The 14,066-nt window shown below is 63.0% G+C and overlaps 4 protein-coding genes across 4 annotated transcripts; 2 read left to right on the plus strand and 2 right to left on the minus strand.

Moving 5' to 3' along the window:
* Window positions 1-669: 669 nt before the first annotated feature.
* On the minus strand, window positions 670-3,216 carry PAN0_001d0601 (uncharacterized protein; the record flags this gene model as incomplete). The annotated part of the gene is made up of 1 exon (XM_014804216.1): window positions 670-3,216. One exon carries the CDS (start codon window positions 3,214-3,216, stop codon window positions 670-672), a length of 2,547 nt encoding a protein of 848 aa, XP_014659702.1.
* A 2,049-nt stretch (window positions 3,217-5,265) lies between these two features.
* Window positions 5,266-9,000, plus strand: PAN0_001c0602 (uncharacterized protein; the record flags this gene model as incomplete). The annotated part of the gene is made up of 1 exon (XM_014804217.1): window positions 5,266-9,000. The coding sequence occupies one exon, from the start codon at window positions 5,266-5,268 to the stop codon at window positions 8,998-9,000; it is 3,735 nt and encodes a 1,244-aa protein (XP_014659703.1).
* A 671-nt stretch (window positions 9,001-9,671) lies between these two features.
* On the minus strand, window positions 9,672-11,967 carry PAN0_001d0603 (uncharacterized protein; the record flags this gene model as incomplete). Its single annotated transcript, XM_014804218.1, has 2 exons — window positions 9,672-11,852; window positions 11,935-11,967. 2 exons carry the CDS (start codon window positions 11,965-11,967, stop codon window positions 9,672-9,674), a joined length of 2,214 nt encoding a protein of 737 aa, XP_014659704.1.
* Window positions 11,968-12,359: 392 nt separating this feature from the next.
* Window positions 12,360-14,036, plus strand: PAN0_001c0604 (uncharacterized protein; the record flags this gene model as incomplete). The annotated part of the gene is made up of 1 exon (XM_014804219.1): window positions 12,360-14,036. The coding sequence occupies one exon, from the start codon at window positions 12,360-12,362 to the stop codon at window positions 14,034-14,036; it is 1,677 nt and encodes a 558-aa protein (XP_014659705.1).
* Between the last annotated feature and the right edge of the window lie 30 nt (window positions 14,037-14,066).

Here is a 14,066-nt window from a genome sequence, read left to right on the forward strand (position 1 = left end):
AGCGTGTTGTTGCACAAGCGTCCAGAGCTGAATGTCTGTCGATGTGGAAAGCACGCCGCAAAAGATGGTGGTAGGGTATGGCGCCATGTGTTGCGGAGAGCAAGAGGGAGGGGTGTTTGTTGCCCAAGCTCAGCCTCCACTTTTGGCTCGCCGCGCAACCGCCCAGCTCAATTCGGAGGGGGCAGATAAGAATTGCCCCCCCCTCTCTCTCTCGCTTTCAACACGCGCGCGCGTGACAAAATAACCCCTCGAAAAATCCCCACCCCCCACACACAGAAGTCACCACCCAATTTCATCCAACACCATCCCCACCATCCCCCACCATCGCCACCCCATTTCCCCCTCAACTATACACCATGCTACCTTACACTGCACTCCGCTTCGCTACGCTAGCAAGAAATGGAAACCTTGTTGTTACATTGGAAATAAAGAGTTTGAACGAATATAGATCTGGACGATGGAGGGGGCTCGAAAAAAAACTACACTAAGGCACTGCACTAGCGGGCACAGTTCCCTTCTTTTTCCAGAGAGAAAGCGGTGGGGGAGAGAGGGGGGGGGCGGCTGTTTTTTTCCTCAGCTTTGCCAAGGACGATGCCGGGGGCAAAGGAGACTGAGAGCTGTTGTTACATAAGAGTGGCGGTGTGAGAAAGAGTGGTGGTGGTGGTGGGTTTACGTGCGAGAGGCACCGACGTCGACATGGCGCACTTGGGTCAGACGCAGCGCTGCCGCCTTGGATCCGTTCCAGGCACTGTCGAGCTCGTGCAGCTCCAGCTTTTCAGGAGGCCCGAACAGGAGCGATTCCACCTCGGCCTCGCCCGATCCACTCGATCCCGCCTGCGACACGGGGCTCGGCGAATCCGAACCAGAGTCGGGCGACGACGAGCTCGAGTGCACCAGCTCCGGCGTAGCTTGCTCCACTTTGCCACTCGTTGCATGCTGCTGCAAAGTCGACGCCTGTTGTTGCTGCTGCTGCTGCTGCTGCTGCTGGGGGGCGCCGCGAGGGAGGGTGGCAGCAGTCGCATCGTTGCTAGGCGTGTCCAGGGTCGTAAATCGGATCTGACGAGGCGGTGGCAGTGCAGGCCGACGCGCAGCCGGCTTCTCCACCTTGGCAGGCGCCACTTTGGGCTCCGGCTTGGGTGCCGAGGGCGCCTCCACCGTCTGGCTGGCTGCAGTGCTCACAGTCGTCGCGGCGGGCAGCACGGCATCGTCCATCGCCTCGGGATGGAACGTCTTGGGCGTGGTCGAGCCGTCGGCAGCCGCCAAATCGAGCGCAGCAGGATGCTCGAGCTCAGGCAGCGAGTCGACACCCATGATAAAGGGGCTCGGGAGGTCGGTGCCCTTGGCGTGCATGGCGTGCATGCCGAGCGTGAGGCCCGGGCTGAGCAGAGGCGAGTCCATCTCGATCATCGGCGACAGCTGCATGTACGTCGCCGAGTGCGACGAGCCTCGCTCCATCAGCTCCGCCCCGAGCTTGAGCGGCGCAAGCGCGTGCGCGCCATCCCCGCCCAGCGCCGCATGCTTGCGACGCTGCAGCACCGGCGTGCCCGTCTGCGTGAGGCTCGATGCATCGCCCGTGCCTCGCACTCCAGCGCCTCCGTCCAACTCGAGCTCCCTGGCGCGCAGCTGCGGAGAAGACACCGCCACGCCCGGCGTGTAGGGCAGCGAGAGCGTGAGCGAGCCCGCGTGCTGGCACGCCTTGTCCGCTCCCACCTGCGTCGTGGGCAGCGCGTGCACAAACACCGAGTCGCGCACCGCATTGAACGCCATGCCCGAGTCGTCGGTGCGCAGCGGCTGAGCCTCGTCTTCCGACTTGCAGCGAGGGCTGTCGGGCGAAGGCAGGTCGCACCCCGACTGCGGGCTCCTCGGCGTGGTGGCGGGCGTGTCGTCGTCCTCGACGGCGGCATCCTCGGTGGCGGCTCGCTGCGAGACGTTCCAGAGGTTGTTGGTGGCGTTGCCGTCGGCCTTTTGCGAATCGAAAAAGTCAAAGTCGGCGTCGAGCATGGCCTGGTGGAAGTCGTTCTCGTCGTCGTCTTCCTCTTCGTCGTCGTCGTCGACGTCCATCTGCTCGTGGGCGAAGGGGTTGGCGCGCATAATGTGGAATCGGCCCAGGCTGCGTGCAGCGCATGGGAAAGGCACATAGGTGAGCGGTGCGCCGGGTTCGCTCTCGAACTTGGCCACGCCAGCCGAGATGGGCGAGGACGACATGATGTCGGAACGCTTGGCTGGAGCACTGCGCTTGACCGCCATGGCGGAATAAGGAGTCTTGTGGCGGTCGCCCGAGACTGCGTCGGCATGATGGAATGCAGGACGGTTGAAGTCGCGAATGCCAAACGTGACGGGACGCTTGGCGGAAGCTTCGGGCGACACGCTCACACGGCCGCCGCGGATGAAGGTGGGCTGCGTGAAGTGGGTGGGCATGCGCACGCGTGCGGATCCGTCGCGTGGGAGCAGAGGAGGAGGCGAGAGATCGAGATCGTCGGCATCGTCCAGTCGGGCTCGCTTGGAGGCGCTCGAGTGGCGGATGGACTCGAGCTCGGCTTCGGAATCGTCGGCGTGGATGTGGGCGGCGTCTGTCTTGTTCAGAGACGAAGGGGTGGACTCGAACTTGCCCTTGGACAAGCGACGCTTGAGTTTGGTGGCCGAGGCTGTGGTGGTTTGAGTCGAGGTGTCTGGGCTCTGGCTGCGGCCCTTCTTCTTTGCTTTGGCGGCGGCGGTGGCGGCGAGATTGGTGGCAGGCGAAGGCGTTTCGACCGAGGTCAAGGTGGAAGGCGGCTTGTACATGCTGCTAGGGCGACGCTTGCGCTTGCCCGGGCCGAGATCTTGGGAGGTGTCGAGGGAGGTGTCTGGATCGGCGAGAGGGTCTTCGACGTCGGGAGGCCTTGGCTTTCGCGTCTTTGGAGTGGGTGCTGCGGATGCGGATGTAGGGGAGGAGAGCGCGGATGAGGCGTCTGTGGGGTCTGCCGAGTCTCTGCCTCCCTTTGCATGCTTGGCTGCGTTGTAGAGCGAGGTGGGGCGAGAGGGGGGAGGCGAAGGCGAAGGGAGGAGACGGCTGGGGAGCTTGCGGGTGCGAGTGGTGGTGCGGCGTGCCGGGGTGTTGTCGGTAGAGGCATCAGCCGGGGTGGGCGCCGCTTGGCGGGAAGAGTCTAGGGATGTGTCATTTTTGGGGGTTGAGGCTGCGGCTGCGGCGAGTTCTGTGCGAGCTCTGGTGGCGGCCATGACCTGCGGCTGTGACTGGATCGGATCGCTTGAGTTTGCGGATGGAGCGGCGAACGATGTTCAAAGATGGTGCACCGTGGCTGGTTTAAGCACGAGGGAGGCTGTTCATCATCCGCTGCCCGGCAAAAGAGTTGATAGGCGGCGGAGGGATGGTGTGTTGGGATGTTGAGGGGGGGGGGGGCGATTTGCGCTTGCGGCAGTGATATCGATTCGAAGACGAGAAAAGGTGTGCGCTTGTGTATGGACGTTGTGCGAGGTGCGGTTGTTGGATCGAGTCGATGTGGGAAGCGCCGAGGTGAAAGAGCGGGAAAATCAGGAGCGTTGGAAGTCGAGAGGCGAGGGAAGCGGTGTTGGAAGCTGATGTACGGTGGTGGAATAGAGCAGACGGGTGTTGAGGTGGTGGAAAGGTGATGGCGAGAAGACTTGGAGGGACGATAGCAGCGGCGGCGGCGGCGGAAGGAAGAGCGTGGCAGCGCCCAAGGCAGAGGTGGAAGCGCGCACCGGCAGAGCAGCTGAGGAGCCGAGGCAGGAAAAGCGAGAGAGAGAGACTCAGCTCAGCCGCGGACAGAAGAAGAGCTGCTGCTCAGCAGTCGGCGGCTCGCTGTGACCCAAACGAGAGGCGCGGCAGCTCAGAGAGGAAAGCAAGACGCAGAGCATCGCGCGCCAACCAACGGACACCACACACAGCCAGCTGAATCAGCCTTTCGAGGCCTTTGGGGGCCTGCGTGCCTGCTCTCTGCTGCTGCAATTCACACCGCCCTGGTGCCTTGACTCACCGAACAGCAGAGAAGCAGGCGAAAAAAAAATGTGCAAAAATCCAAAAAGAAAAGTCGAAATTGGACAGCTGAGCCGCCCCTCCTCAGTCGCAGGGATTCGTCGACGGGCGCGGACGGATGGACGGAAGGATGGATGGATGGATGGCTCGCTCGGCGCACGTCCGTCCTGCTGACCGCGCGTGTGGGAGCCAGCAGCAACAGTCACACACACGCAGCTCAGCATCGGCTGTCCGTGTGCCATCGGGGAGGAGGCGGCGAGTTGCCAAAAAAACGTAATGGCACGTCACGCTGACGCTAGACGAGGCGCGCGCCACCACCTGCCTCTCTTCTTGCCCTGGATACGGCATTTGCATCTTCCCGTCCCGGAAGGATGCGGTGCTGGTCTGTGCTCCTTCTGTGCTGCTGCTGCTGCTGGCATCCTCCGTTCCCAGCGTCTCGGAGTGGCGCACCCACGCCCTCGCCTAGCCAGGCTTCTTTCTTCACACGCCCCCCGGCTCTTCTCTAGCTCCATGCCCAACGCGCCCGAACCCAATCTGCCAACCAGTGTATCGACCAACGAACGACTCGTCGAGGCATGCAAGCATAGAACGCTGTGATTGTTGAGCGTGCGGCGTGCGTGCCTTGGAATCAGTCAAGTCAGCGCTGCTGGGATGAGCGGGTGAATTCTGGGCTCGGTAGATCCCGCGGAAAAAGCAGAGAAATCGGATCGGGACTTTGAATCGAGATGCGCACGGGGCGCTTTCCTTGCGATAACCGCCGTGCAGCCAGCTGATCGACCCTGGCCAGCCCGGACCCAAAAGGCAAAAGCGCGCGTGGCTGCAATTTTGAGCTCTTCAAGGCTGCCTTGCCGCTGGTTCGGTGCGGCGGCTGCTGCTGCTGCTGCTGCTGAGCTGCTGAGCTGGAATCACATGCGCTGTCTCTGTGCCACTCTCTCTCTCACACACACGCACACACACACTCTCTCTCTCTCGCATTCCCATCAGCGCACGGCGCACCCATCGTCTTTAGCACACACACACACACACCTCCGACTCGCCATCGCCAATCTCAACTCCGTCGCGCATCTCACCCGCAACATCGTACAGCAAAACACACCGCATTCAGTCTCGCTCGCTCGACCCTCCAATGTCGTCCTAGGATCCCATACAACCATTTCAACCACCAACAGCCGCCAAAGCTTCCCCTGGGTCATGCTGCATTCGCCCACCACTCGCCTCGTCTAGCCGCTGCGTGCTGCCACTTGCCCTCGTCCGCCGCGGCTTCACCGCCCACCATGTCCAGACGAGCACTACAACTGCAGGCCGACGAGCCGTGGAACTCCCAACCCCCATATCGCATCGCCAGCATCGCCAACGACGCAGACCCCATCATCGAGCCCGCCAATCCGGCCCGCTCCAATCGAGGCAGGGCTCGCGCAGGCACCCTTCCCTCCAGCTGGGGCGATGCAGTCCCACCACCTCATCCTCACCAACCTCCTTTCTCCAACCTTGCCTTCCAACCTCCCCATCCTTCCTCCAACAACAACCCTGCGGTAGACCAGCCAACTTTGGCTCACATCGACCCAACAAGATTCGACTCGGCTCTCCCATCCCTCGCTGCCACCAACGATGCTCTGCCTGCCCCTTCCACCCGACTCGCTCCTCCACAAACTTCGCAGCGCCTTCGCTCCGGATCGCTCACGCTACCAGCACCCAACCTGGCGAATGCTTTCGGTCCTTCCTTCTTCTCCTCCCAATGGCAACCCACCCGCTCCGGTCTCAGCCACATGACATCAGCAACCACCGACGAAGAACAGTACTCTCCCTTCCACCCTTCCCAAGACTCCACCCCTCAGCTCTCCTTCGACCATGCCGACATGCTCGACTACCTCGGCCTCGACGCCCGGGCACCTTCCCACTCGGGCCCCATCGATTCGGACTCGTTCGCCCATCACACAGACCACCTCTCCACAGATCTCGGCCGCCATCTCGCCGACCAAGGCGCTTTCTACTCTTCCGCACAGCTGCGCAACCGCTCCTCTACGCTCGGCGTCCACCAACTACGCCCCACCCTCAACCAGGGCCAAGCCGGTCGCGCTCGCAGCAGCAGCTATCTCCCCTCCTTTGCATTCAGCGCCGCCGCCGCCGCCACCACCGCCGACACAAATCCTCAATCAGCGCCAATCCACTCCCAGGGCCTCGCCAGAGCCACCACCCTCTCGGGAACACAGACGCCCTATGCCCAGCAACCACCACACTCGTCGCTCCTCAACACCGCCCTCCACAACCGTCTCCACCAGTACAGCGCCGCAGCTTCTTCCGCCGCGCCTCTCTCCGGTCGGGCTCCCATCAACGCATCCAGGCCTCGTGCCACCAGCATGGGCGTCTTGGATCAGCCCCAATCTCGCGAACACCCGCACGCTCCCTACCGGCCTACGCCCTCCGCCGCCGCCGCTGCACCGGGCGCATCGCATCTCACGCCCCCCGGCTCCGCTGGCTCATCAGGCCTTGGCGTGCCTTCCGCCGCCATTGGCGCCTATTCAGACGACCTTTCGGGCTTGCTCGCAAACGGTCGAAATCGCGCCGGCACCATCGCAGCTTTCTCCGGTCCCGGCGGCCGCGCCAGAGCCGAGCAAGAGCTGCTGCGCATGACCCAGCTCCAGTACGAGGCGGCCCTCAGAAGGGAAATCCAAGCTCAGGCGCGGCCCAGCTCGTCGGGCACGCTCGAACCCGTGCCCTCGCTCGACATGTATGCCTCGGCGCGATCCCCACAGCCAAAGTCGGCACAACGTTCCGGCTCCAACTCGCCCTTCCTTCAGCCTACGCGCTCCCTCTGGATCGGCCATCTGCGCCCCACCGTCACGAGCCAAGAGCTAGTCCAGGCATTCTCGCCCTACGGCGCCATCGAAACCTTCCGCCTGGTGCCCGAAAAGGGTTGCGCGTTCGTCAACTATGTCGAGCTCGCAGATGCCGTGCGCGCAAGGGAAGACGTCGTGGCGCGCCTCGGAGGTCGGCTGGGGCTCGGCACGCTTGGGCCCGAGGCTCAGGTGCGCGTCGGCTTTGGCAAACCCGAGGCGGTGCCCCAGCCCGGCTTGGGCGGATTCACACCCATGCTCGACTCGTACGCATCGTCGCTCGACGCAGCAGCCGCAGAGCTCGGCGGCGTCGAGGCGGCCAACCACGAACCGTCGCGCGCTCTGTGGATCGGTTCCATCCCGCCAACCACCTCGAGCGATGTGCTTGTGTCGGTGTTTGCGCCGTTTGGCTCCATCGAAAGCGTGCGCGTACTGTCGAGCAAGAGCTGCGCGTTCATCAACTTTGAGCGCACCGAAGACGCCATGACCGCGCGAAAGCTGCTCAACGGCCGCGACGTGCTTGGGCCCGAGGTGGGCGCCGTCAAGATCGGCTTTGCCAAGGTTCCACCCAAGCCATCCGAGGGCTACTTTGCAGCGCTCGATCCCGGCTCGGCCGAATTCCAGGCTGCGATGGATATGCTGGCGTCCATGTCAGCCGCTGGCCCACCGCCGCCGCAAGATGCACAGATGGCCATGGGTCAGGCGGACTACCGCGCCAATGCCGGCTACGACCTCACAGCGCGGCAGCACTTGCAGCCGGGCCTGGTGGGCTCGCACGGGCTGTCTCGCAACCAGAGCACAGAGTCGTCGCGAGGAGGCGCCGCAAGTACGCCCGGCCGCGTGGCTGGGTTCCCGACGCACAGCTCGTCGAACAGCATCGTGCCGAGCAGCGACAAGGGCGGCGTGCCTTTGCCCGCCGAGATGAAGCCGCGCGACACGATCAACGACCTGCAGCAGATGATGAGGCAGCTCGATGCGGCGGACCCGAACATGGAGGCGGATGTGGCCCGAGTCGCGCGGCCTCGATCGGCAGTGACGTACTACACGCGCATTCCGCCCGTGCAGGAGCTTCCGCTGGGGAAGCGGTTCGACAACAATCGGCTCAAGGAGGTGCGCAAGCGGCTCGAGACGGCGCACTGCCAGGCCGGGGATGCGGACGCGATTGCGCGCGACTATCTGTCGTGCATAGTGGATCTGTCGAGCGACTTTATCGGGAATACGCTGGTGCAGAAGCTGTTTGAGCGGTGCAGCGAGCCGATGAAGAAGACGATGCTCGAGCTGATTGCGCCGCATCTGGCGACGATCGGCGTGCATAAGAACGGCACGTGGGCGGCGCAGAAGATCATCGACTGCACACACGCTGATGATCAACGAGCGATCATTGCGCACCACATCCGCCCCTACGTCCCGCCACTGCTGCTGGACCAGTTTGGAAACTACGTCGTGCAGAGGTTGATTCCGTTCGGTGCGCCGCATTCGGATTTCATCTTCGAGGCCATGGTGGATCGATGCTGGGAGGTGGCACAGGGACGGTTTGGATCGCGCAGCATGCGCGCGTGTCTCGAATCGCCACACGTGTCGAGGTACCACATGAAGCACGTGGCACTTGCGATCGTGCTCAATTCTGTCCCGCTGGCGACATCGCAAAACGGCGCATTGCTCGTGACGTGGTTGTTGGACTCGAGCCTTCCGGGGCGGTTCAGCCTGTTGGCACCGAGGTTTGGACCGCATTTGGTCAATCTGTGCACCCACAAGCTTGCCTCCCAGACGGTGCTGCGGCTTCTGAGCCAGAAGGAGGACATCGAAGCGGGGCGGCAAGTGCTGTATCGACTGTTCGACTCGAATCGGCTCGAGGAGATTCTGGTGGACCAGGTGCATGGGTCGCAGTTTGTCACCAAGCTCGTTACCGAGATCCTGGAGGGGGCCGAGAAGCAACGATGTGCCGAGGAGGTGCAAGCGCTGCTGGTGCGGCATGGTCTGGTGGGGTTGCCACCGTACCGACCGTTGTCGATCGAGTTGGGACTCGTGCAGGCTGTGCCGGTGGAGAGACAGCTCGCGGCGATGAGCATCGGTGCAGGCATGGAGGCGTTCGACCCCTGGGCGGGCGAAGAAGCAACACCCGCGCATAAGGCGGTGGAACAGGGATTCTACGGCTCGAATGCGCCGTTCTACTAGCATACAAAGGTTTTCTTTTTTTGGGTTTCCTGGGCATATCATCGCAAACATTTGTTTTACCATCGAGGAAGGGGAGGATGGTGTGCACGGTGAGCTGTGGGATGCGTCGGCGTGAGTTGCTGTTGTTGCCGCCCTGGTCGACCGGGGTGGTAGGACCGCACGCTGACTTTGGTTTGGGGTATGGCTGTGGTGAGACGAGGCTGTATTTGCCACTTTGGCATGCGTGTGACTTTTGATGCGAATCGGTGCCCATGGTCGGAGCTGGCTTTCGCAATTGGTACGCAGGATGTGGTGCCAAGGCTTCGTTGAGTTTTGGCGGCAAGAGCTGCTCCGAAACTGTCTCGAGTCAAGAGCAGATGCCGAGGCAAGATGGAATCGCATGGGTGATCATAGGTGCATCGCCATCGTGTGCAACGCCTGCACCAGTGGGATCGCAACAAGAGCCCGAGTCGTGCGCACTCGCGTTTGTCGAGAGCAGCCCGTCGGCGCATTCGAATGCGATTCTGAAAAGATCCAAGGCCGCTTCAAATCTGGAGCCCAGCGCATGTTGCTCTTGATCGCTCCCTCGCTCGGCGTGTTTCGTCTCGCACACACACACACACACACACACACTCGCACGACGTGATCAGACGATACCATTTCGTACAGGATTGACATTCGTGCAGCAAGCGCTACGACGCAGAAGATCCAGCTTTAGTGCGGGATTTTTTTGCGATATCATTGGTTGTCGGCTCGATTCTCCTGGCGGTGATGGCGATGCGAAACCCCTGCGGATCGACGCAGTGTTCAAAGTTCCTCTGCAGGTCGTGTCCCTGCTGCACCACGACGGATCCATGCCTCAACGGCAGGTCGAGCACGACGCGATCGCGTGGCGCCACATCGAACGCAGCAGCGCATTTCGCCTTGAGCCTGAACCGCATCCGACACGTCGAGCCCAGCGAGAGCGACGACACGACGGACCCGAGACCAGGCTCGCCATCGTCGTGGAACGACATCGCCTGATGCTCCAAATACAGCACAGGGTACAGCTCGTTGAACTCCGCGCAGGAGGCAAGCACCGCGCGCGTGCGTGTGTGCAGTAGGTCGAGCGTGGAGCTGATCACCGCGGGAGAGGTGGTGTCGAGCGGTTCGGTGCCCATGGCGACAACGTGCTTGTACGCCACGCCGTAGTTGCAGGTGAATTGCTGTGTGAGCATGCGTCCAGAGCCGCAGCCGTGGTGGGTCAGAACGTGCCGCCGAAACGGCACCAGCTTCGTGCCCACCCCGGCGTTGTTTTTGCCCTCTGCGTCGTCAACCGCCAAAACCGCCGGGGATGGTTCGGGCATCTTGCGCCGCTTCTTGCTGCGATACCTTTCCTTGTCGACCGCAGCGTCTGTGGGCCAGGCGTGATGCTGGAACTCTCTGAACAGCCGGTCCGCCACGTCCTCCTGGGCGCCAGCGTGCACATCCGCCTGGACGACGTGCACGGCGCAGTCGCCAAACGCGTCGGGAAATGCAAACGAATACACCACCAGCCCGGCGTGCCTGCGCACATGCAGCTTGATGCCCGAGGTCTTGCTCAACACGGGGTCGAAGAACACCGCCTCGCCGCGCGATGGCCACAGCTCACGCACAAGGGTCGGAGGCGACACGGTGGGCCACGGCTTCCACTTGCCCACGGCGTGGCCGCAGTGTGCACAACTCGGGCGAAAGATGACTTCGCGGCAGCTAAGACGCCCGCACTTGCTGCACCATAGCCCGCGAGCCTGGTCCACCGAGCGCGACGAGGGACGGCGCGGGATGAGCGGAAACGGCGGCTCGCCACCGGGGAACGCCACGTCGAGCGCTAAAGACTGCGGCTGCAGAAAGGCGAGCGAAAAGTCGAGCGTCTCTTCGTCAGGAGACGCGCCGGAGGAAGCGAGGAGGAAGAAGTGCGCGCAGTCGGGACGGAGACACATCCAGCCCGTGTCGTACACGGTCGGACTCGCGAAGCGGCACTGACGACAGCTGGCGGACTGCGCAGCGTTGCACGGAGACTCGCCGGCGGGCGTGGCGGCGCACTGCGACACGAGCGTGGCCGACGTCTTGATGGGGCCATAGAGGAGGCGGTCGCGCTCGCTTTCGTCGAAGCTCTCCGGGACCGATAGCTTTGCAGGGGTTGATCTCGATGGCGACGGCTCGGCGTCAGATGGCGAGGTCGACGAGGCATGCTTGCGCTTGCTACCGCGCATGTGCTTGGCCATCTGACGCTGGGCGGTGCTGAACCGCTCGACGCGCTGGCGCGGGTCCCAACCGGCCTGCCTGGCATCGTCTCGAAGCTCCCACCACGGCTCGCCCTGTGCGGGGATCCACTCGAAGCGAAACTTCCAACGCACGAACGCAGACGGCTGCTCGGCGTCCTTGGCCTCGGCCGCTTCGCGCTCCGCCCAGCAGTCGGTGATGACGTACCAGCCAAGCACGGCGTACGAGCACGGCAGTCGGACCGGCAGCAGCGCATACGTCTCCGCAGCAATGAGCACGATGGGCAGCCGATGGCGAGACGAATGCAGCAGCGCGCGGATCACGCTGTCATTGGCCGACTGATCCTGCTTGAGCGCGGCCTTTTTGGTGCTGCTCGCACCGGCGGCGTCGGCGACCTCGCTCTTACCTCCACCGTGCGAGATGATGACGCGGCCACTATGCGCCCATACATCGCGCCGTGACGGCCAGCCGGCAAGCAGGTAGCCGTACGGAATCGAGTCCTTGAGCGTCGAAGAGGCAGGGTGGAGCTTGGCGGCCGCGGTCGAGGGGCGTGCGCCGAGCGAGCCAGTGACGTACGTGCCAGTCTGGTACGCACGGTAGTAAGGAAGGCTCTCGCAGAGTTCCTGGCGTGTCTATCAACACGAAGGATGCAGGGGACGGAGACGGTCAGTTGGATGTAAGAGGAGGCAGGCAAAGGGGATGGCCAAGACTCACTTCTGACCAGATGATGGGTCCACTGCGCGGCATGGCTGCCTACGGTGTGGCAATGGCTCGGTCGACCGCGACAGTCGGCGCGAGTGCTTCGGGTATGTTCGCAAGCATGCTGGACGGTAGGATGCAGTCCAGCGAGTCGCAGCTTGATAGCCATGGAAGGTTGGATACCGTTCGCGGTGGTTGGTGCTTCTCGAGCCAGGGTCCAACTTTTTTCATTTTTGTGCGCAGCGGCTCAGTCAAATTTGGCGCGGCGGTCGCGTCGGGATGCATCCGAGAAAGTGGAAAGTGGAGGCTGAGGCGTGAGAAAGAGGCGGAGCAGCCCATCGGATCTGGCCCGTGCCGCCGCGGATCTTCCGAAGGGAGGCTTGATATCGGTTGGCTTGCGACGATGACCACCAACCCCCAACAAAGTGAGAGAGGCAAAGATGCAGTCCAACGGCGGCTTCATCATCGACGACCTCTCCGCTGTCTTTGCAGCCGACGCAGGCCAGCCGGCCCCACCAACACCGCATGCCGAAGACCGCCCGGCACCCGATGCAGTCGCCACTCCAAAGGCGCTCACTCCCAAGCAGGAGGCCAAGCTGCGCTCGTATCTCGATGGCGCACTCGAAGATATCACGCGAGGATACCGCAAGAGGTTCGATCCGTCGTCGCATCTGCGCACGCTCACCGCCTATCTCGACGCCTGGCTGCGCCTGCTCGGCGTGTTGGCGCACGTGCCGCCGTATGGAGGCGGCAGCACCAACCTGCTCGTCTCGTACTTGCTTCGGTGCTCGACCGACATCTGCGATGGCATCGCTGGCTACAGCCTCGCAATGGAGATCGATGCGCATCGCAGACAGAGCAAGCGCCAGAGCCGAAAAGAGGCTGATCATCTCGAGGAAGAGGCGAGCGGCCGTAGCGGCTCGGAGGATCGCGATGGCGAGGACTCTGATGACGAGGAGGAGGAGAGGCGGCTTCAAGCACTACTATGCTCCAAGCAGCTCAGCCTGGTGCTTCAGACTATCGACCTGCTCGATCGCATCTGGGCTGCAGTACTGCGAGGCAACCTCATCGATCTGCCCCTCGCCCTGAGTAACGCCAAGCAAGCACATCCGGCCACCCCAACCGACGCTTCCGTCGAGACGACCGACAGACCTACGCAAGCCTACGATCCTCGGCGAATCCACTCCACAAGCAGCCTTGTCCCTTCACCCGCCGTCGACGGCCGATTCGTTTCCGGTGCATCCGCATCCAGCAGCAGCGGTCCGAGGGAGAGCCTGCCCGTCCACGGAGGCAGGGGCCCCAAGACCGTCGGCGTCACCGACCAGGTCCGCCTGCGCAACATCGCCGTCTCGTCGCGCGACAAGCTGTTCGCATGGATGCGCACAGAGATGGACGCGCCTCCACCGCCGATCATGGAGGAGAACGAGCAAGAGCCGGACAACAACACGATCGAAGGCGCCCTCGGCGCCAGACAAGCGCGGCATCCCGATCCAAATCCGGACGACGACGACGAAGATCCGGACATGGAAGATGTCGCGATCGATGCTCAAGTCGACGAAGAAGGCTACGACGTCGCAGACGATACCGAGGAGCACAAGCACTACCAGGACCTGTTTGAGCGCAAGCTCGATCCCGATGCAGACGACGACGACGATGACGAGCCGACGGTAGGTGGCGGACGTCCCGACTCTGAGTCGAATGCTGACGCGACGCGCACAGATCAGGACCTTGGTGCCTCGGTGCTTGGCATGGTGGAAGCGGTCACAACCCATGCTCACCAAGACAAGCGGAAGCGTGACGACACCGAAGACGGGGCAGAAGCGAGCGAGGCGCGGGCGGATGGGTTGCCAGGCAAGCGACCACGCGCGGCCGACTCGGACACCGACGAGGCCGATGCCAAGATGAGCCGTTCCGAGCTGGGCTCGATCCACGCCGCTCTGCCCGAAGCCATCGGGCGGTGGGATCTGGCCTTCACACGCCTTTTCTCCCGCACGCTGCGCACGCTCAGCGACCTCGGCGAGGCTGCCCGACCCAAAGCCTCCAAACGCGATTTCGCCACCACGCTCACCGGCATTTCCGGCGCAGACGACAACGGAATTGCAGACGATCTCGCCTAAGGCTATGTAAATTTTACATCCAGGATTGCA

This window comes from Moesziomyces antarcticus, assembly GCF_000747765.1.
Source record: "Moesziomyces antarcticus DNA, scaffold: scaffold_v10001, strain JCM 10317, whole genome shotgun sequence".
NCBI classification, from domain to species: domain Eukaryota; kingdom Fungi; phylum Basidiomycota; class Ustilaginomycetes; order Ustilaginales; family Ustilaginaceae; genus Moesziomyces; species Moesziomyces antarcticus.